This window comes from Gavia stellata, chromosome 13, assembly GCF_030936135.1.
Source record: "Gavia stellata isolate bGavSte3 chromosome 13, bGavSte3.hap2, whole genome shotgun sequence".
Lineage (NCBI taxonomy): Eukaryota > Metazoa > Chordata > Aves > Gaviiformes > Gaviidae > Gavia > Gavia stellata.
The window spans coordinates 3,025,732-3,046,911 of NC_082606.1; the positions used below are offsets into that span (position 1 = coordinate 3,025,732).

The following is a 21,180-nucleotide window of genomic DNA, read 5'->3' on the forward strand; positions in this document are numbered from 1 at the left end:
AGGTGGGGAGGTGGCGGGGGGGAGCCGGGGATTTGCCGGGTCACGCTCGCCGGCTCTTGGGCGGTGAAATAAGTGGGTGCCGGGGTGCCGTGCCTCGACGCAGGGATCCCAGCGACGAGGCAGGTCCCCATCGCCCAAACCTGCCCCGATACCGGGAGCTGGGATGGCCAGGACGGGGCGAGGGTCCCCATCCGTGACCTTGCCATGGCAGGCGGCAGCGAGGAGCGTGCCGACTCCATCGTTTATTCCATTAGATCCGACTTCCCCCTCTAACCGGATTAGAGGGGAGTCTATAAAAGCCAGGCTGGCAGGGGGAGAGCGGGGAGCGCAGAGCCAGGCGCGGGAAATGAGGGGCAGGGAAATCACATTACGGCTGCCGGCAGCGTCTGGCAGGGGATCTGGCGGGGGCTGTCGGTGTGCCGGCAGTGCCTTGTCCGGCGGGGACCAAACCTGGGGGCAACGTCAGGCAGGAGAGTGGCTTTTAGCATCTCTTTGCGCCCGCAGGACCTGGGTACCCACCTCCCACCCGCCCGGGGAAGGGGAGAGATGGGCTGAGCTGGGCACAGACCTGCTATTTCCACCAACACCAGCTTCAGTGCGAAGGACTGCCACCTCCTCCTCCTCCTCTTCTTCCTCGCCTTGCCAGTCCAGCGCTGGCTCCCCAGGGAACCCCTCTCTGCCCAAAGCTCCCCTCGCACCTCGCAAAGATGAGAGGAGCGTGGCTGAGCCACAGCTCTTTCCCATCACGCCGGTCCTGGTGGCGTATCGGGGAGGTGGATGGCGGGACAGGGGCCATGCAGCGGGGACAGCTCAATCCGGGTGCCCCCTCATTGCCCCTGTCACCGCATCCATCCATCCTACAGACCGTTGCCTCTCCCTTCCCAGAGACCGGCAGCATTCCTGACCCCGTCGGGCAGCGACGCCCTCCCCAGCCTGGATCCCGCCGTCACCGGCACGCTCGAGAGGGGCGAAGAGCTGCGGGCAGCCCCTGTGCGCCCATTTTATTGCCAGGTAAGGACCCATGAGAGCAGCCGGTGATGCCACACCAACACCCTGCCCGCTGCGTCGCCCTGCCAGCCGCCGCCAAGGCCTGCACCCCGCCTCGCCCCGGTGAAAAACCGGCATAAATCCCAAATTTTAATCTCTCTGCCAATGCGCGCATTGCTGGGAGCGGTGGGCTTTATCCGTAGCCTGGTTGTACCAATAATTTCTTGTGTCGTGGCTGTGGAGGAGCCTTTCCCTGCATCCCCAGTCCCCGGCTCTTTTGGGGTGACACAGGGGTGGAGCGGGCTCAGCATCCCATCACCTCGCTGGGGGCAGCGCTCGCCGGAGCAGCCTGGCTTTGATCCGATTGCTCCATCCCAAATCCACGTAGGAAATTCTCTGCTGTTACATTATGTTGGCGACCTCAGGCACCTCCAGCTCATACCTTTCGGCTCCGGGGGAAAGAAAAAAGAAGGCAGCTGCTCTCCTCCTCCAGCCCTTTGTATTGATAAATGGAGCCCTTGGATGAATTCAAACCCAGCCCTCACGGTCCTAATATCTTCCTGTACTTTCAGCCATCTGGCTTTCAAAATAACAGGTCGTTAAACCTCAATTCTGCTTATTAAATAGCTGGGAGGGAGGAGGTGGAGGGGCCTCGCGCTGCCCAAACACCCAGCTCTGTCCCCACCGGCGCCTGCCCAAACCCCACCCTCGACCCCATCCCTCTCCCCGCGATTCAGGTTGCAAAGCGGGAAGAAAATTAGCAATAAAATCCCCCCATAAAAATACAGAAAAGCTATTTTTTTTTTTTCCTCCAGCTGTTTTAATTCCTCCAATCCACTGAGCTTTATTGCTTTACACCCAGCCTAATAGAAACCTGTAATGGGGCGTGCGGAGGCGGGTACCACAGCACGGCTTAAAAGCGAGGAGGATGCGAGGTCCAAAATTGATGGACTGAATTACCCCGGCGCTCCAGAGAAGCCCCAACACCCTTCAGACCTGCACAGGATCCGGCCCCCGGCATCGCTACGTGATCCGTGCGATGTCTTTTCACCCCCGGCTTTGCCGTTTGCTTGCGCCGATGCCCCGAGCAGCCTCAAATCCAGCTCCGAGTATCCTCGCAAGAGCATCCCTGCATCCATAAGGCGAGGGAGGGCGGGAAGAGGTTTCAGGGATGATTCCACAATCTGATTTTAAAGCCCGAGCGGGACAGCGGGAGCTGGGGAGGACAGAAAGGGCTTGTGCAAGCCCTGGGCACAGCCTGCCCTGTCTTTTTTGAGCTAAAAATGCTCAAAAGCATTGCTGGTAGGATTATTATTCCCCCCCCCGCCAACCTTTGACAACCGTTTTCTTTCTTTCGCTTTTTTCTTCCCCCTAAAGCGCAAATTATTTTCACTCCGTTTGCGTTGCAACGTGGGGGATTTGCTTGGAAAACCCTGGAAAACACGTTTTCTGACAGCCCCGGGAATCAGGGCTGACACCCTACTAATGGAGCGTGCGGGAGGGAGGGAGGCAGGACATGACAGCCCCCCCCTGCCCCAGCAGCAGGCTCAGGGGGGGTTTGGAGGGAGGGAAGCACTCGGCTGATCACAGCCCTGTCACTTCTTCCCACTCCGCTCCGGCTGATCAAACCCGGATCCCCATCCCTACCCTGCGGCTTTCGAGGTCCTGCTCCAGATCCGCTCATTAATGCCTTCATTAAAGAGCAAAGGGGGGGGCGAGGAAAACAAAACCATGAGGAATATTATTGGAGGTGGGATAAGCCATCCCTGCCCTGGTCCCGCGGAGGCGGAAAAGCCTCCGGGCAGGTTTGGTGCTGGGATGTTAAACCCCACCTTGGGCTCACCGAGGTCCGGAGCTCTCTGACCTTAGGCTGAGGTTTAGGCTGGGCTCAGCCCCACGGTGTTTTTCCACCCTTCTGCCCTCTCGCTGAATAGATTTGCGCCTTTCTTGCCAGTCGATGAATAATTTACAAGTGGCACTTAACGATTAGGGGGGCGTTTTTGCCAACCTCTTCAAACATTTGCTTCTTCTTCAAGCCTTTCTTTCCCCACTCGCATCACCCCTATTTCCCTCACCCGGGGACGCCGGGGCTTTTACATGCCAAAAGGCCTCTGGTGGGGCTGGGAGAAGTAAACATCATTTTATTTTTCCCTTGCTGGCATTTTATTCCCAGCACTGCACGGGTGCTGTCAGCTCCATCCCATGAGAGACCAGATGTGCAGCTTGTCCCCCCCCCAAAACACGGCGTGGGGTGGTAAACCAGGCGGTGTTGGTTGGGGGGCAGGATTTCTTGCTTGCTAGCAGCATCGGGGCCCCTTTACTGCACCCATTTCCAGCTGCTGGGTGAGCTCCGAGGAAGACGGGGGCTCCCGCACCCGCTGAGCGGGGTCTTCGGCCTCGGTGACCGGGAGCGGACCCCCAGGACGGTGTGGCACTGCTGAGCCCAGCAGCTCCTCGGGGCTGGTGCCTGCAAAGGTGACCCGCTGGCAAAGGGAGAGGGGGATGGAAAGGATGAGGGTGCTGCAAGGGGAGAGGGTGCTGCGAGGGGAGAGGGGGATGCAAAGGATGAGGGTGCTGCAGAGGAAAAGGATGCTGCAGGGGGAGAGGGTGCTGCAAGAGGAGACGATGCTGCAAGGGGTGAAGGTGCTGCAAGGGACAGGGTGCTACAAGGGGAGAGGGTGCTGCAAAGGGTGAAGGTGCTGCAGGGGGTGAAGGTGCTGCAAGGGGAGAGGGTGCTGCAAAGGGTGAAGGTGCTGCAAGGGGAGAGGGTGCTGCAGGGGGAGAGGGTGCTGCAAGAGGAGACGATGCTGCAAAGGGTGAAGGTGCTGCAAAGGACAGGGTGCTACAAGGGGAGAGGGTGCTGCAGGGGGAGAGGGTGCTGCAAGGGACCGAGGGTGCTACAAGGGGAGAGGGTGCTGCAAGGGGAGAGGGTGCTGCAAAGGGTGAAGGTGCTGCAAGGGACAGGGTGCTACCAGGGGAGAGGGTGCTGCAGGGACCGAGAGTGCTGCAAGGGGTGAAGGTGCTGCAAGGGACAAGGGTGCTACAAAGGGAGAGGGTGCTGCAAAGGGTGAAGGTGATGCAATGGGAGAGAGTGCTGCAGGGGGAGAGGGTGCTGCAAGGGGTGAAGGTGCTGCAGGGGGAGAAGGTGCTGCAAGGGACAGGGTGCTGCGGGGCTGACGGTGCTGCGAGGCTGCAGTCCCACCTAGTGTCAGCCCCCCCCCCCCCTCTGCCGAGCCCCCCCGGGGTGGTTGCTCCTCTTCCCGGGGCTGGGAGAGCCCGGGATGCCAGCAGGAGTGGTTGCAAGCTGGGAATGGGGGTGCTCCGCTGTGCCCTGGCCCCCCCGGTGAGGCTCGGTTGGGTTTACCGGGGAGCTGGACACCCATGGGTGCCCGAGCACCCGCAGGCAGCGGGCCCAGGGTGCGTGGGGCTGGGTGGGTGAGGGTGGGGGTCCCCAGCGGTTGCGTTACACAGGATTAAGCCAATTAATAAGAGAGACCCGTAAATCCGCTAACGTGACCCCAGGTGATATTTACACCCGTCTTCTCAGGGAGCTGAAGGATTCAGCACTTTCCTTCCCCTTTTATTCCATCAGCTTTTCGCCCCGCTGACGATGAAGGTGCCGTGCTGAGGGGTGGGTCCCCCGGTGTCCCCCCTATGTGACACCGGGGCGTGGATGGGGTGACCGTGTCGCAAAGCGGCGAGAGGCCCCTGATGGGATTTAGGGCATGGCAGATGCCTGCCAGCCACCCCAAACCCGGCTGCGATATCCCTGGTCCCTTCTTCCAGCCCGGCTGGGCTGGAAATGCTGATTTTTGGGGGGCAAGGTGGGGCGAGGTGGGATGGCAAGGAGGGGGACAGAGGGACGTGGCTTTCGCAGGGCAGCGGTGGGTGCTGGAGGGGCAGGGACCCAAGGGCAGAGGGGTGGGGGAGCCCGGGAGTGGGTCGGGGGGGTTGCAAAAGGTCTGAGTGCCGCAGGTACGTTGCACGAGGAGGGGTTTTGGGGATCCAGACTTTGGGAAGGGGTGGGAAAGAGGTTGGGCTTCGTGGGTTTTGCACGTGCTTCTCCTGCTTGGGTCTGGGTGGCCACGGGGGTGGCTTTTGGGGGGGACGGAGCGGGGACCCCAGCAGTGAGCCAGATCAGGGGAAAAAGAGAAAACTGCCTCCAAAATACCATTTTTTAATGTGTTTTGGGTCTGTGCGTCGGCATGTGCACGCCGTTGTGTGTCCTGCTCCAGCCCAGCCCCAGCGGTGCGACTAAACCCTCGGTTAACATTGCCCAAAAGGGCTCATCCATTCTCGTTTAGTGACTTCTCAGCCTTTCCCGGGGCTAATTAACGAAGGATGGGGCCCGATGGCCGGAGACGAGGTGCTCGGGGTGGTGGGTGCTCGGGGTGGTGGGTGCTCGGTGCGGCGGGTGCTCGGTCCGGCGGGTGCTGCAGGGTGTTGGGTGCTCTTGGCGCAGTGGGCTTCGAGGGCGGTTAAAAAGTGCGGGGTTAGGGGAAGGTATTTAACTCGGGTCCCACGCACAGGTTTTAAAAGGGGTTGGGGGGGGTAGATTTGGAAATGGGGGCTTTCGGGGAGCTGCCGAGCTTCCTGCCGCTATTGGGGTTTTTTGGTGATATTTCTCCACTTCTTCACATCCCCAACTGCTGGAAAGGTGTTTATCTTAAAACACAGATGAGGATGTTTTCCTAGGAGGAAAAAAAGACCCACAAATACCCAGCGGGAAGCCGGGGTAATGGTCGTAACCCGTTTCCCTTATTTTTTGATCTCAGGAGTGGGCTTTTTCAGGTCTGACCCCAATTTGTGGTCCCGGCTGAGCAGCAGCGCTGGGGGATACTCTGACCCGCGCCGGGAGGAGAGACCCATCCTGGGAGGCTCTGCTGACCTCTCCTTCCTCCCTTTCCCCCTGGTCACCGCGGACATCGCTTGGGGACATCACTCCGGCTGTCCCCATCCCTCCCAAAAGCAGATGGGGGGAAAAATGGGTTTTTTTTCAGGAGCCAGGAGCTGACTCAGCCGGAGTTTGCTCTCACAAGTCATCCCACCTCTTCTAGCAGCCTTTTTTCTCTCTCTTTTTTTTTTTTTCTTCTTTTTCTTTGAGGAAAATAAAGCAGCAGCGACTCGCAGAGGAATCAGAGTCTCTGCCGGTGGCACAGCTGCTTTCTTGAGCCTTATCTTGAAGAAGCAGGCGGGCGGGCGGGAGCCCGAGGAGCAGTCATCTCTACACCGAGCATCTTCCCTCCCCGAGTTACCCGGTGTAATCCAGAGGCTTTTATTTCCTTGTACGACACGATTATCAGCAGCCGGCAGCCGGGCCCGTAGCCGGATAGCGATGGTAATCACCCGCCTTAAAATCATCGTCCTTGGCTGGGAAGGGAGCGGGAGATGTGGTGTCTCTATTAAATCGAACTCGGCTCAGATTAAGCGCTTTTCAATGCAATCCAATTAACTCTTAAATTGAATTGTAATGCTTTGGGTAATATACGCCGCCCCGGAACGGCTCCCCCCCTCGCCCCGATGCGCGGGAAGGGAGTTCAGCTTTGGTTTAATCAGATAAAAACCCGCTTATTTGCTGCCTTTCGCCGGCTGGGGCATCCCACTGAGGTGTGCGGGGAGCTGCCGGGCTCAAAATCACCGGATTTCCCCCGGGGGACCTGCAAATCCCTGGGGGGTGTTGGGGTTCCCTGGGGAAATACTTGGATTTTGGAAGGGGGGGGGGGAAACGAACAACCCAGTTGCCCCACTGAGCCGCCCCCCAGGGCGTCCGGACGCTGGGTTTGGGTAGCGGTGGGTCCCCAGGGAGGGGCTGGGGGCAGCGGGGACATCCCCCCCCAGCCCCATCCGCTACCCGCATCCCAAAGGGATGGGTAAGGTTGATGGGGGCATCGGGCAAAGCATCTCCTGATGGTTTCGGGAGCTTTTTTTTACAGAAAAGAGGGGAAAATGGGATTTTTTTTTTTCCCCTCTGATCTTCCTAAGCTGCTGCAGCAATTTTTTTTCCTCAAATATGTAAATCCGAGCTTATCCCATCTTCCTAACAATTAAGGAATTGGGCTCAATACTCATCCAGGGACGCGTTATTTGTTGGGCTGGAGGGAGACCGTGTTGCGGAAGATGCTGGTGCACTGCCAGGGGCTCGTATGCTTCCGTGCTCACAAGTGAAACGAGTTGGCCCATCCTCAGCCTCTCTCCAGGGAACATTGCTGTCCCCTCCCTGGCCGGGGCCGGGGTCAGGCCATGCCACGTGGCTGCAGCATCCTCTGGCACACCTTATTTTTGGCCGTTTTCGGACCCGTGGGCTCCCCACCTGCCTCCCGCAGAGGTTTATTGCCAGCTCCCCCTCCTCGCTTTGCTCCGTGCTGCTCCTTCGCCCGTCTGGAGATGAATCGATACGAGTGAATCAGATACATCAAAGCGTCTCGTAGCAATTTGTTAAGTAAATAAATTTAAAAAAAACCCCAACTTGGGTTAAGCAAATAGGGGAAGGAGGGGGGCGGCTTGTCGGGGCGGATGAAAGGCTCCAAAGGCAGGGGAAGCTTCAGAGGCTTGGAATTGATGGGGAAAAAAAAAGAAAAAATAATTAAAAAATAAATAGCGAGTGCCAGGAGTTTCAAAGCTGCCATCGTTTCAGACATGGATTCCCAGCCTTTCATCCCGGACCCCTGCGGGAAGGCGAGATGCAGCTATCTCCGGGTGGATTTGAGATAGGAGGTGTGGGGGAAAATGTGTCCAAATACCCTTAACTCTGCCCCCGTCCCCAGAGGCAGCGCCGGGGCGATGCTGCCTGCCGGGAGCGGGAGCGCAGGCAGAAATACGGGCTGGTGGGTGTCTGAGCAGCGTTAGGTTGGGATTAAAAGCTGTCTGAGCCTAGAAAAGCCGTGGTTCAAGCCAACAGCTTCCAGCGCAGACAGGGAAAGCAGCTGCCCGGCCCGGGCAAGGCAAGCGCAGCCCCGTGCATTATTGATGGAGCAGATAATTGCGCGCTTCCCACCGGTTCTTTGATGAAAAATTGATGGCGTGGGACGAGGAATGGAGGGGCTCCATCGACCGACACAGGCCCCTTTGTTTCTTAACACACGTCGAAGGAGAGGGGGATGCGGGATGCCGCAGCGGGTGGGAGGCACAAGAGCTTCTTGGGTCTCTCGGGTCGTCCCCGCAGCCGGGGATAGGGGTGTGGGTATCCCAAAAGGGGGATGGGACGGTTGGAGCAGAGTATCCCACGCCTTAAAACTATAAATTCAATCTCAGGATGAAAGCAGGGGTCGAGCAGCGAGTTATTCTCTGCTTGGGATCAGGCCAAACCCCAAAGCAGAGCTGAAGCCCGATGCCACCCAGCGTCTCCAAGACGTGGGTCCTCAGAAGTTAATTGAGCGTTTGAAACATCAGAGGAGCATGCTGCGAGGGGAGAGCGTTTCCGTGCCCTCATCCAAGGCATGGAAATGAGGTGCCATCACCGCCGGAGCCACCCGGCCCCGCTGGGACCCGGCGGTGGCCGCCACCGAGTCACCTCCTTGGGTCTGCGCTGCTGGGAGCGGGAGATAAGGCAACGGCGGCCGAATCCGGGCTGGGGCTGGGGAGGGAGGGCTGGGGGCAGCGAGGGGCTGGTGTCTCCAAGAGAATTGCTCGCTGGCCCCCGCGGCTTTGGGAGTGGCAACAACGGGAGTTGCGACGGTTGGAGGGATGCTCAAGGGGAAGAGATGCGGGGAGCAGCAGAACCAGCTGCCTGCACCTGCCTGCGCCTGGAATGCACCCATCCGGGTGCAGCTGGGTGATTTTAGGTGCTGAGCTGCTGCAGGAGGGGTTGCTAAGAGGAGGGTTGTGTTGTAGCAACGACCGTGCCAAGCTAATTCCCTTTGCCAGCAGAAAGGGCCGGGGAAAATCAGCTTTTCCTCATGCTTCAACCCCCCGGCATCACCGTGAGTCCACCGGCCGGCAGCTGGGGTGGCGGCGAGGGGACGGGATGTTGGCCGAGCTGCGGGGAGTTTGTTTGGGGCAGGCAGAGCCTGGCAACCCGCCGGCGGGCAGGGCTGGCTGCCGGGAACGGGGTGCCGGGGGGACCGGGGCACCCCGGGCGCGGGGGTGATGCTGTACTACAGACCCTTCTCCTCCACTGTGAGTGCCGGGGGGCGGTGGGTGGGGACGGGGACGTCACTCTGTTGCTGGTGTCACCAACGGCGGCCGAGGACCCAGAGGTCCCTGTTACAGGGGCAGCACCCGGCTGGGTTTGCTTTCGGTGGTAGCCAAATTTCCTCCCAAGGGCACATGGCTCAACAGTCCAGCCATGAGGTGATGCCCAAAGCCAGGCGTTTCTAAGCGTCCCCATCCTCAGGAGAAGGTCTTCCAGCCCCGTGGCCACACCACATTGCATCCAAGCCCCAAAGGGAGATGCTGGAAGCATCTCAGCCAGAGATGCCAGAGGTTTTTGGGGCAGGGCTGGATCCTGGTCCCAAAGCAACGACGGCAAAGGTGTTTTGCTCCAGGTGAAAGCCGGGAGAGCTGCTCCTAGCTGTGGGGAAGGGGCTGATGGAGCTTGCTGCTCCTCTCGGAGGGCTTTCCCCAGCTTGTTCCTCATCCTCCACTCCGATGTCTCCTGCCAGCTCCACCGAGACGATGCATCCCTCCCGGCGGCTGACGCCGTGGCCAGCATCCTGCCCGGAAAGCAGCCGTTCCTGTGTGGGACAGGAGCACTGTCAGAGGAGCAGAGGTATGGGGGCCCCACTGGTTTTGCAACCCCCTCTTGGCTCCTTCTTCTCATCCTCCTTGGGGCGGTTTCCTCCTCCCTCCGTTCTCCCCATGTCTTTCCCAGCAGCTTCTCCTCCTGCCCCATCACTGCCCATCTTCCTCCTCATCCTCTCCAGCCTCCCACCCTTCCTGCACCCCACCAGCACGTGCCTTGCCCCCCCGGCACCCCAGACAGGCTCCTCTCTCCTACGGAGGGTTCCCCGGCCAAGGCTTTGCCGGTGTTTCACTCCGGTGGGAGCAGCTGGCCAAGGGTGTCCCCCCGCTCCCTGCTCCGCAGGTCCCAGGACATCGTCGGGGACCACCAGGAGCCGGTGAGTGCCGGGGAGACGGGAGGAGCGGGGGGCAGTGGGGGCACCGGAGGGGACAGTAGTGTCCCCGAGGTGGGTCCTGGCTCCCGTGGGGACCGAAGCCAGGCTGCTGGCGGCTCTACGCTGCCGGTGAGGGAAGGTCTGGGGCGGGGGGGCAGCCCTTGCCTTTATCTTGGGCATGAACCGAGTCCCATATGAAACAGCTCTCGGGCAGATGGGGGGGAAGGAGCCAAGGCTCTCGCTGCACCTGCCCCCCCCTTCCCCCCTTCCCCAAGGCTGCGCGATGCTGCTGCACCCCCTCCCCACACCGCAGTCCCCCCCACGGGCCGCTGGCCAAGGCCATCCCCAAGGCTGGGAGCGGGAGGCCAGGGGAGCTGGAAGCACGCGGCTCCCTCCGGCCAAGGTCCCCGCTGCCGGGATCCTCTCCGCAGCCCAGCGTGGCAGGGAGGGATTCAGGAGAGTCAGTCTGAGAAGATGCAAACCCTTGGGGAATTGTTTCCCCCCAACATCACCTGGCAAGACGTTCCCCAGCCACACGGGTACTAAAAAACCCTCCTCCGTATAAAACATTCATCCTTGCGTTATTCTTCACCACCTCCCTTCTTTTAAAGACCTGCAAAGCCCCGTAAGGCTCAAAGCTTGAGGCTGACCCCCAGCTTCAACGCTACTCTGCCCCACATCCTTGGGAGAGATGTTTTTCCCCCAGGGGGGTGGTAGGAAGAGATGGGGAAATGGGGGGGGGTTCTGTTGGGTGGAGGGAGAGGTGGGTGGGTGGGGAGGAGGAGGTTTGGAGGGACGGGAGAGGAGGACGGATGGGTGGAGAATAGAAGGATGGATGGCTAGAGAAGGATGCGTGGTTGGAGAAGGATGGATGGAGAAGAGAAGGATGGATGGATGGATGGGTGGATGGATGGAGAATAGAAGGATGGATGGCTAGAGAAGGATGCGTGGTTGGAGAAGGATGGATGGAGAAGAGAAGGATGGATGGATGGATGGATGGATGGAGAATAGAAGGATGGATGGCTAGAGAAGGATGCGTGGTTGGAGAAGGATGGATGGAGAAGAGAAGGATGGATGGATGGATGGATGGATGGAGAATAGAAGGATGGATGGCTAGAGAAGGATGCGTGGTTGGAGAAGGATGGATGGAGAAGAGAAGGATGGATGGATGGATGGATGGATGGATGGAGAATAGAAGGATGGATGGCTAGAGAAGGATGCGTGGTTGGAGAAGGATGGATGGAGAAGAGAAAGATGGGTGGATGGATGGATGGATGGAGAAGATAAGGATGGCTACATGGCTGCATGGACGGATGGGGAGGAGAAGGATGCATGGTTGCAAGAGGAGGGGAAAAACTGGATGTTTCTTAGCTCCTCCATGATGGGTCTGACCCTCAAGACAAATACCCTCAGCTGAGCTCTTGGTGCCGGGGAAAGCCCTGGCTGGCAGCGGGGTGCCAGCAGCTCTGCTCTGGGCTGGCAGGAGGTGAGCAGCTACCGCCTGGCACTGAAGCGGATGGCTGGGGACCTCCTGTCCCTGCGCCAGCACGTCACCAGCCTAGAGGTGGAGAACGGGCACCTGCGTCGCAGCCTGGCCTCGCAGGAGGAGCTGGGCCATGCTCTGCTCGCCGACACGGACCTGGATGTCATGACCCGGGAGGAGCTGCTGGACAGGCTCAGTGCGTGATGGGGAAGGGGGAGGTGGAAACTGGGGGACCCCTCCTCTCCCTGGCGCAGCGGAGGGGACCGCGCCACCCCCCGGCTGGGTGATGAGGATGTGGCACGGGCTGTTGCAGCCACCCTGAAGCGCAAGCTGGTGGCCCGCACGGCGGAGATGAAGAGGCTGAAGGACCGTGTCCAACGGCTGCAGAATGAGCTGATCCGGGTACGGACACCGGCAGGAGTGGGCAGGGGCTGCCCGAGGGATGGGGTGGGAGTGGAGAAGCAGGGGGGCAGCAGGGAGAACATCCCGACACCCCTGTTGCCAAGCAAGCACCTGAGAACCCCAGGACCCCCACCATGAGGCTCTCCCAGCCCTACAAGCGATGCCCCAAGGCTTGAGGCTCAGCGCGGAGGTCCCTGGGGGTTTTTTCCCTTCCTTCCCACCAGAAAAACGATCGGGAGAAGGACCTGGTGTTGCTCCAGCAAGCCCACCAGCAGCAACAAACCACGCTGAGGAGGTGCCAGGAGAAGGTGGCCAAGACAAAGGGCTTGGAGGAGACGGTGCGGCAACAGGAGAAGGTGAGTTGGGGGGCACAAGGTTGGGGTGAGAAGGGCAGGTTGGGGGGCACGAGGCTCTTTGGAGAAGACGGGACCCTGTGGCCTGTTCCACCCATCCATGAGTGCTACCCAGTGCCAGGACCACAGTGGCTGGGGAGATGTGATGGTCATCACTGAGCTGGTGACGTGGGGACAGCTCTGCTCTCCCGCAGGTGATCGAGGCGATGGAGCGGATGCTGCAGAAGAAGCTCGCCGGGGTGGGCAGGAGCGCTGAGAAGCCAGCGGGTGGGTGCAAGTGGGGACGGGGACCCTGGGGGGGGCACCCATATATAGCTGCCAAGCTCCACTGGTGGCCATCTCCTTCTGATGGTTTGCACCGTGGGATGGTCTGCGGTGGGGCATCAGAGTTGGTCCTGAGCCCTCCAGCACCCGTCCCTGGGCGTGGGGGAGGCGAGGGCTTGCTCCTAGCACCCATCTCTCCACGGGGGGAGCATGGAGGACACATCCCCGTGGCCCCCCCATCCCATCCCACAGGCGAAGCCCTCTCCGGGGAGGCGTACGCCGCACTGCTGGCCGAGAACCACAGGCTGCGGGAGGAGCTGGCGAGACCCCCCCACCCCTCGCCCCCCATCGCCCCGCGGCCCCCAGCCTTGCCGGTGAGACTGGGGAGGGGGGCACAGGGCTGGGATGGGGGGCAGAGCCGTGCCACCCCCAGAAAGCAACACCGGGGAAGGTGACCGAGGCACGCTGGGGGCACCACCCAGGTGGCATCTCGCGCGGTGGGACGATAGCCACCCCCCATGAGCGGGGACGGGAAGCGGGGTAATCTGGCATTGCCTTTCCCCGCTCCTGCTCATCTCGTGGCCCGCAGGGTGTTTTTGGGGGCACGGAGAAGCTGACTCTGCTGGCCAGGCTGGAGGAAGCCCAAGCCCGCGGGCGGGTGCTGGAGAGGCAGGTGGGCATCGCCCTCCCGCACCCCACTTGATGGCTTGGGGTGGGGGGGGGCACCTCTGGCCCCCACAACTTGGAGAGAGCCAGCCTGCTTTGGGTCTGTCCCAGCTGGAGGAGGCGGCGAGGAGGTGGGGACGGGAGAAGCAGGAGCTCGGCACTCGTCTGCTGGAGCGGGAGCACGGCTTCCCCCATGCCCCCGCCTCGGTGAGCACCCGGGGTTGGGGGGGACACCAGGGCCACCCCACATGGGTGCTGGCAACCGGGGTTTGCTGCCAGGGGGAAGGACGGGGGGGTCAGAGCTGCCCCTCTGCACCCAGGCAGCTGGAGTGGGGTGATAGTGGGGGGGGTCTCCATGTCCACCCCCACTTCAGGGGGGGATTTGCCTCAGTTTCCCTGCAGGTCCCTGAGCAAGGTGGGAGGGTGGTCCCTAGGGTTGCAGGACCCCCCCCAGCATCCCAGGAGAAACCCCCCCCAACAACCCCAGACCCCCTTATCGCAGCCACAACCGATGCCCCCCAGGGGAGCTGGGAGGGGGAATGGATTTACAGCTCCCCGAGACCTTTTCCCATTTCCCACCAGAACCCATCTGCGACCCCCACGGCCCCCCTGAGAAGACCCCAGACCCTGGCCCCCCTGCCCTAGCCTGGAGAGAGAGAGAGACGGAGCGACCTAACGCTGGCGAAAGGAGCTGGTGCTTTTTTTTTTGCGTGATGAAATTACAAAGCAAATTCAAGGCGAAGCAAAACGTTAGACGGTGTTGGGGGAGCGTGGCCACGGTCCCCAGCGTGGCCCCTGGGGATCCCCCGAGCAGCCGGAGGGGTGCGGGAGCACCCACCCACCCCACGCTCCCGTGGGGGTTACAGGGGCGGCAGCGGGGCCGGGGTTGCTCCGGTTTATCTCCCCCGTGGCGTAAGCGCAGCCTTGAGCGGGCTGGAGCGAAGGCAGGGATGCGCCAAGGCAAGGCTGTGGCCATGAAAGCGTCCCAGGCGTCCCCCAAATGACAGACCCCGGGGCCGGAATCTGGCTGTAAGGAGCCGAAAGCGCCTGCCGGGCTTTTGGGGTTGTCCCCCAAACTGGGACCGGCTGGGTGTCACCCCAGGATCGAGCTCCTCACGCTCGGGACTCAAGCGGCCGTAAGGTCAGGTAGATGGGTTTGTCCGGGATCAGGATGAGATCGAACTTGGTCCCCACTTCCACCGCTCTCATGGTTTCGATCTTGAAGTTCTCCAGGATCTGGGATGGAGGAGAAAAGAACGGGTGGGAAATGCCGGAGGTACCGACACCCGCGTGCCACCTCCCCGGTCCCTTCCAGCACCAAGTCCCCGGTGTCCCCAGCAGCGGGATGCTCACGTGCATGAGGAAGAGCTGCATCTCCAGCTCGGCGATCCGGCGCCCCAGGCACTGGCGGGGTCCGAAACCGAAACTCAGCCCCTTGAAGTGCTTGGGGCCGGCTGCCAGCCAGCGCTGGGGGCTGAACTGCTCCGGCTTGGGGAAGACCTCCGCATCCCGCCCCATGGCGTAGAGACCCACCTGCACCAGCGTCTGCGGGGAAGGATCAGCCCCATGGGTCTGGGCTCCCCGTGGGGCTTCGCCGGTGCTCAGGGTGCAGGAAGGGGGTGCACGGCTGGGATCCAGCCCCGGATGAGCCCCACGGCTGCTCCCCCATGTCACCCACCCGTCTCCGGGTTCTGCCTCCACCCAGAGCCCCGTGTGAAGCGGGTGGGGGTGAGGAGGGACCCGGTGGCTGTGCTCACCTTGGGGGGGATGCGGTAGTCCTGGAGGATCACCTCTTGCGTGGTGTACCTCTGCAGGGTCACCGCCACAGGGTGCAGCCTGGGGGGGACAGGTCCCACACACCTGATTTCAGGGACAGCCTGGCCCGCCCAGGTCCCGCCTCGATGCGCGACACCCCAGCAGCACCAGCGATTTGGGGAGGGAAGGGGCTGGGGGGTGTTTTTCGGCGGGGGCTCCTCCTCACCTGAGCGTCTCCTTGATGGCAGCTTTGAGCAACCGGATGGTTTTCAGCATCTTCACCCTGTCCCCCGCTGCCTCTCGCTTGGCGGCCAGGACCTCGGCCCGTAGCTGCTCCTGGACCCCCGGGGACCGTGCCAGCTCGAACATGGCCCACTGCAGCGTCATGGAGGTCTGGAGCGGGGCAGGGGAGCAAGGCTCAACACCCACCAGGACCTTCTCCCTGCCCAACAACCCCACCCGCTCCTCACCGTGTCCACGCCACCCGCCATCATCTCGGTGACGCTGGCCTTGATGTCATCCAAGGGCAGCTTGTCCTGCATGATGAGGCTGCAGAGGATGCCCATGTACTCCCTGGTGCTCTTCCGTTGCAGCCGCAGGTCCCGGTAAACGTTTTGTATGCATTTGTCCGCTGAGGAGATGCGGAGACATGGGGTGGCCTTCCTCCCCCAGGGCCACGGTGGAGGAGGAAGGCACCAGATGTGGCACCTTAGGACATCGCCTCCCCATGCCAGTGGCTTTTCCGTGGGACTCGCCCCTGCAGCAGCTTGGGACTGCGGTCCCTGCTGCGGGACCAACCAGAGGCTGGGTGGGCACGGAGGGTGGGGGGGTGAGGGTGCCCCAGGGGGGGACATCATGCAGGAGGGTTGTCCCCGGTGCCAAAAGCTCTCTGAGCCCGCAAGCCCCTCTGGGAGGGCAGCTGCCCTCAACGTGATGCCCATCATCTGCCCTTCATCGCTCCTGGCTGGGTTCCCCATTGCTCCATCCCACAAGCTCCAAATGTGGAAAGCCTTCCTGGCCTTGGTGGCCCTGTGCTGGGTGATCGGACCCAGGAGAAGGTCTCCACGCTGGTGAGATGAGGCTGCGCTATGAAGCCAAGTCCTCAAAGGGGTCTTGGGCGACACAGGGAGGTGCGGACAGGAGGAACGCTCACCCTGGGTGAAGATGGCATCCCAGGCCCAGACGTGGTCCCGCCACGTCTTGGCGTTGAGGTGGCGGAGGAGGGCGGGTGGCAGGTAGAGCATGGGCGAGGTGGTGTGGAACATCAGGGTCACGGCGTCGATGAAGCGTTGCGCCTCGGGGTCCACGAAGTCCTGCAGCAGCCCCAGCCGCTCCCCGTACAGCACATGGCACACGGCTGCAAGCACAGCACCCCTTAGGGGACCCTGTCCCCATCTCCTCCACCCTCCCATGGCCAAATCCAGCCTTTCCATGGCTATGGGGATCCAGCTTGGCCTCCTGCTCGCTCCGAGCATCACGGCACCACAGAGGGTTCCCTTGTTGGGTAGAGTTGTCTACCAGCTGATGACCAGCAGATGGTAAAACACTGTTTTATCAACAGTGTTGAGTTGTTCTCTACTTGCCCGGTGAGAGGACATCCCTCTAGACCCTACAGCTTTGGAGGAGAAGCTCGTTTGCCATCTCTGAGGATGGAGCTGCGGGAAACACAGCCTGTTGCCCATGTCAAGCACCCTGCAAAGGGGTGTTTTGGGGAGGGACATGTCTCACGGAGACTCAGCCCAGGTTTGGGGTCGGCTGACCAGCCCCTGACACTCACACTCCAGGGCGAAGCGGAAGAGCTCGTGGGTGAAGTCGGCCGTCCAGCACTCCCGGCCGCTCTTCCCCACCTGGGCTCGTGCCCGCCGGATGAAGTCCTCGCCCACCTCACTCAGCAGGGGCACGAAACCCTCCACCACCTGCGGCGACAGCACCTCCTTGTTCAGCATCAGGCGGTCCGAGCGCCAGGCTTCCCCCGTCCTGCGGGACACCGAAGTGGGGGGATCAGAGGCGTGTCCCCCCCCCACATCCACCCTCCCAGAGGATGCCACCCCCCCCAAAGCACAGGTCCCCATCACCCTCCTGGTGCTCCAGCTTCCCACCTCCCCGTGTGCCGGGGCTATTGCGACAGGACCTGGGAGCCCCATTTTTAGGGGACACCCCCTCCCCAGCCCCTCGACTCACTTGAGGAGCACGCCGTAGGGCTTGCTGCGGTAGTCGCGGTAAGCCACCCAGGGGGGCACGCTGAAGCGCTCCGGCAGCGTCCCCTCCGCCTGGAAGAGGGTGGCGGCATCCCGGGGGCTGATGATGTTGACGGTCTCATAGACACCCAGCTTCTCCCTGCCAGGGCACGGAGGGGGGGTCAGTCCCGCACCCCGGCCCTCACCCACATCCCCCCCCCACAGCCCCACATCTCCCCAGATCAAGCACCTTCCCCCAGCACCCTCAAATCAACCACCCTCCCCCTTGCACCCGCCAAAATCCTGCCTGCAGGTCCCATCCCACGGGATGCAGCAGCTCAGCACCAGGATCAGGCCCCCAGGGCTCAGGCAGGCACAGAGCAGGGGTGCTGGATCCCCATCCACTTCTGCCTGGGGATATCAGCTCTGGACCTTCGGAGATCGGGGCGGGGGGGGCAGAGCCCCTCTCCAGCCCCACCGCCCCCTCCTCCCGACACCCCACACCCACAAGGTACGAGCGGGTCTCCCCTCTCGCCCCTCACCGTGGCATCGAGCCTGGCTGGCGCACGGCCACCTATTTCCCCCTCTTCTCACCCGGAGCAGGGCTGGGAATAGCAGCAGCAGCCCGGACTGGAAAGGCAGCCGGAGCCGGGGAGCAGGGGATGGGATGCCGGTACCTCACCTGTAAATGGGCCCGAACTGCTGGAACTTGCGAGCCATGATGTGATGGACGTTGTGCAAGCCGCCCTCCTGCCAGAAGCGGTAGAGGTTGAGCCAGCCGGCTCGCCAGTCACCAGGCAGCTGGTTGAAGGGTCGAGGAGTCGATGGGATGGGGGTGACAGCCCCCCCAGCCCAGCGGCATCCCCCGGCTCGGGCAGGGGACCATCCCCACCAGGCGCCTGGCTTGGGCGCAGCCCGGGCGAGCATGGGAGCGGGCGACGGGAGAGGGAGGCGAGGGTGGCCTCGCTCTTATCCCCCACCGGCCGGCCTCGCTCAAGGCGAGATGCTCTCGCCCGCCTCCCGATGAGTCACGGCCGCCCCAGGGACGGGGACAGGGACGGGGCGCAGGGCGCTTCGCCCCAGCGAGAAGGTGGCCATTGGGGCATGGGGCAGGCGAACGGAAAGGTTTGCAGAGCATCGTCCCCTCCCAGCCTTGCCGTCGCGGGGCTTGCCGGGCGACGCGCAGATCTTGAGCGGCGTGGGGTGACGAGGGGTGACGCTGGCGGGTGGCCCGTGCCACCCCGATAAAAGCAGGTGCTGTTGCAAGCGCCGAAAATGAAAACCTGGCTGCTGAGGGGGGGAAATGTTTTGTCTGCAAAAAATAATATGATAAAATATGATAAAAAATAATGATAAAAATGTTCTAGGGGACAAAATAGACTTAATAAAGCTCAGGCCTGATGGGTCACCGCGGGAGGGGACAGGCTTGGGGACTGCCCGGGCATCGCTGGGGGTGTCTCCCCTCTGCCCTCCCCAGGGCAGAGGGTGCTGGGGGTCACAGGTCCCCCCTTCCCGGCTCTCCTGCCCCAGAGCATCGCTGTCATCTACCGCAGGAACCCCAACCCCCCCCCCCCCGCCAGGGGAGAGAGGCTTTTTGGGGTGTCATGTCCTCCACGGGGCTGGGGACAAAGGCACCCACCCCCGAGTGTGGTGGCAGACACCCTCCCTCGTCCCCAGGCCCAGTAACACCCACTCGTGACCAGTTATCGAGGGGGTGTGGGAGAGTTAATGGGGAGGGGGGGGTCACTGGGGGGGTCCCTAGGACTTTCTGGAGCATCCCTTTGGGGTGGCCCTGGGGTTGGCCTTGAGGATCTCTGGGGTGGCCCTGGGGTCTCTGGGGTGTCCCTGGGGTCTCTGGGGTGGTCCTGGAAGGGGGGGGGGGGGGGATTCCGGGCATGTCCCTGGGGGTCCCTGGACTTTCCGTGGGGGGACGCGGGGGGGACCTGGGGGAGGAGCTCTGGAGGGCTCTGCTGGGCTAATCCTGGTTTTAAGCCTCTCTTGGGTTTGCATTGTCCCCGGGAACTGGGAGGAGGAAGGAGGCGGGGGGGGGTCAGGCCGAGGGTACCGAGTCGGGCTGCGCGGCGGCTGCGAGAACGGCGGTGGGCACCGGGGGGCGCGCGGGGCCCGTCTGCTGCCGCCGGGGACAGCACCGGCAGGACCCCCCCGCCGGGGCGGTCCCCTCTTCCCTGCGGTCACTGTCCCCTCCCAGGGCAGAGGGTCTGTCCCCTCCTGACCCATAGCCCCTGTCCCCTCCCAGGGCAGAAGGTCTGTCCCCTCTTCCCTACGGTCCCTGTCCCCTCCCAGGGCAGAAGGTCTGTCCCCTCTTCCCTACGGTCCCTGTCGCCTCCCAGGGCAGAGGGTCTGTCCCCTCTTCCCTACGGTCCCTGTCCCCTCCCAGGGCAGAGGGTCTGTCCCCTCTTCCCTACGGTCCCTGTCCCCTCCCAGGGCAGAAGGTCTGTCCCCTCTTCCCTACGGTCCCTGTCCCCTCCCAGGGCAGAAGGTCTGTCCCCTCTTCCCTACGGTCCCTGTCGCCTCCCAGGGCAGAGGGTCTGTCCCCTCTTCCCTACGGTCCCTGTCCCCTCCCAGGGCAGAGGGTCTGTCCCCTCTTCCCTACGGTCCCTGTCCCCTCCCAGGGCAGAAGGTCTGTCCCCTCTTCCCTATGGTCCCTGTCGCCTCCCAGGGCAAGGGCTCTGTCCCCTCTTCCCTATGGTCCCTGTCCCCTCCCAGGGCAGAGGGTCTGTCCCCTCTTCCCTATGGTCCCTGTCCCCTCCCAGGGCAGGGGGTCTGTCCCCTCTTCCCTACGGTCCCTGTCCCCTCCCAGGGCAGAGGGTCTGTCCCCTCTTCCCTATGGTCCCTGTCCCCTCCCAGGGCAGAGGGTCTGTCCCCTCTTCCCTACGGTCCCTGTCGCCTCCCAGGGCAGAGGGTCTGTCCCCTCTTCCCTACGGTCCCTGTCCCCTCCCAGGAAAGAGGGTCTGTCCCCTCTTCCCTATGGTCCCTGTCCCCTCCCAGGGCAGAAGGTCTGTCCCCTCTTCCCTATGGTCCCTGTCCCCTCCCAGGGCAGAGGGTCTGTCCCCTCTTCCCTATGGTCCCTGTCCCCTCCCAGGGCAGGGGGTCTGTCCCCTCTTCCCTACGGTCCCTGTCGCCTCCCAGGGCAGAGGGTCTGTCCCCTCTTCCCTACGGTCCCTGTCCCCTCCCAGGGCAGAGGGTCTGTCCCCTCTTCCCTACGGTCCCTGTCCCCTCCCAGGGCAGAAGGTCTGTCCCCTCTTCCCTATGGTCCCTGTCGCCTCCCAGGGCAAGGGCTCTGTCCCCTCTTCCCTATGGTCCCTGTCCCCTCCCAGGGCAGAGGGTCTGTCCCCTCTTCCCTATGGTCCCTGTCCCCTCCCAGGGCAGGGGGTCTGTCCCCTCTTCCCTACGGTCCCTGTCCCCTCCCAGGGCAGAGGGTCTGTCCCCTCTTCCCTATGGTCCCTGTCCCCTCCCAGGGCAGAGGGTCTGTCCCCTCTTCCCTACGGTCCCTGTCGCCTCCCAGGGCAGAGGGTCTGTCCCCTCTTCCCTACGGTCCCTGTCCCCTCCCAGGAAAGAGGGTCTGTCCCCTCTTCCCTATGGTCCCTGTCCCCTCCCAGGGCAGAAGGTCTGTCCCCTCTTCCCTATGGTCCCTGTCCCCTCCCAGGGCAGAGGGTCTGTCCCCTCTTCCCTATGGTCCCTGTCCCCTCCCAGGGCAGGGGGTCTGTCCCCTCTTCCCTACGGTCCCTGTCCCCTCCCAGGGCAGAGGGTCTGTCCCCTCTTCCCTATGGTCCCTGTCGCCTCCCAGGGCAAGGGCTCTGTCCCCTCTTCCCTATGGTCCCTGTCCCCTCCCAGGGCAGAAGGTCTGTCCCCTCTTCCCTACGGTCCCTGTCGCCTCCCAGGGCAGAAGGTCTGTCCCCTCTTCCCTATGGTCCCTGTCCCCTCCCAGGGCAGAGGGTCTGTCCCCTCTTCCCTATGGTCCCTGTCCCCTCCCAGGGCAGAGGGTCTGTCCCCTCTTCCCTATGGTCCCTGTCCTCTCC

General features: G+C 62.5%; 2 protein-coding genes across 2 annotated transcripts in view; one reads left to right on the forward strand and one right to left on the reverse strand.

Annotated features, from left to right (window-relative positions):
* CCDC33 (coiled-coil domain containing 33) overlaps positions 1–13,853 on the forward strand; it is a 44,559-nt gene extending 30,706 nt beyond the window's left edge. The window contains exons 13-23 of the mRNA XM_059824107.1: positions 886–1,011; positions 9,588–9,694; positions 10,010–10,169; positions 11,524–11,719; positions 11,837–11,925; positions 12,150–12,281; positions 12,473–12,545; positions 12,795–12,916; positions 13,132–13,215; positions 13,320–13,415; positions 13,791–13,853. Of these exons, the coding sequence (XP_059680090.1) occupies positions 886–1,011; positions 9,588–9,694; positions 10,010–10,169; positions 11,524–11,719; positions 11,837–11,925; positions 12,150–12,281; positions 12,473–12,545; positions 12,795–12,916; positions 13,132–13,215; positions 13,320–13,415; positions 13,791–13,853 (1,248 nt within the window). The remainder of the gene's footprint in view (positions 1–885; positions 1,012–9,587; positions 9,695–10,009; positions 10,170–11,523; positions 11,720–11,836; positions 11,926–12,149; positions 12,282–12,472; positions 12,546–12,794; positions 12,917–13,131; positions 13,216–13,319; positions 13,416–13,790) is intronic.
* Positions 13,854–14,321: 468 nt separating this feature from the next.
* LOC132318018 (cholesterol side-chain cleavage enzyme, mitochondrial) lies at positions 14,322–18,067 on the reverse strand. The gene is made up of 9 exons (XM_059824082.1): positions 17,823–18,067; positions 17,145–17,300; positions 16,741–16,940; positions 16,117–16,320; positions 15,434–15,594; positions 15,190–15,356; positions 14,966–15,044; positions 14,562–14,753; positions 14,322–14,444 (listed from the first exon to the last, which is right to left on the reverse strand). Exons 1-9 carry the CDS (start codon positions 18,065–18,067, stop codon positions 14,322–14,324), a joined length of 1,527 nt encoding a protein of 508 aa, XP_059680065.1.
* Between the last annotated feature and the right edge of the window lie 3,113 nt (positions 18,068–21,180).

What these genes read in the sequence shown, in the direction of transcription:
- LOC132318018 (XM_059824082.1), bottom strand. Translation starts at nt 18,067, where the DNA reads ATGCTCGCCCGGGCTGCGCCCAAGCCAGGCGCCTGGTGGGGATGGTCC. An exon ending in CTTCCGCTTCGCCCTGGAGT is followed by an intron (nt 16,321 to 16,740) that starts GTGAGTGTCAGG and finishes CTGTGCTTGCAG; the next exon opens with CCGTGTGCCATGTGCTGTAC. An exon ending in GGATGCCATCTTCACCCAGG is followed by an intron (nt 15,595 to 16,116) that starts GTGAGCGTTCCT and finishes GCATCTCCTCAG; the next exon opens with CGGACAAATGCATACAAAAC.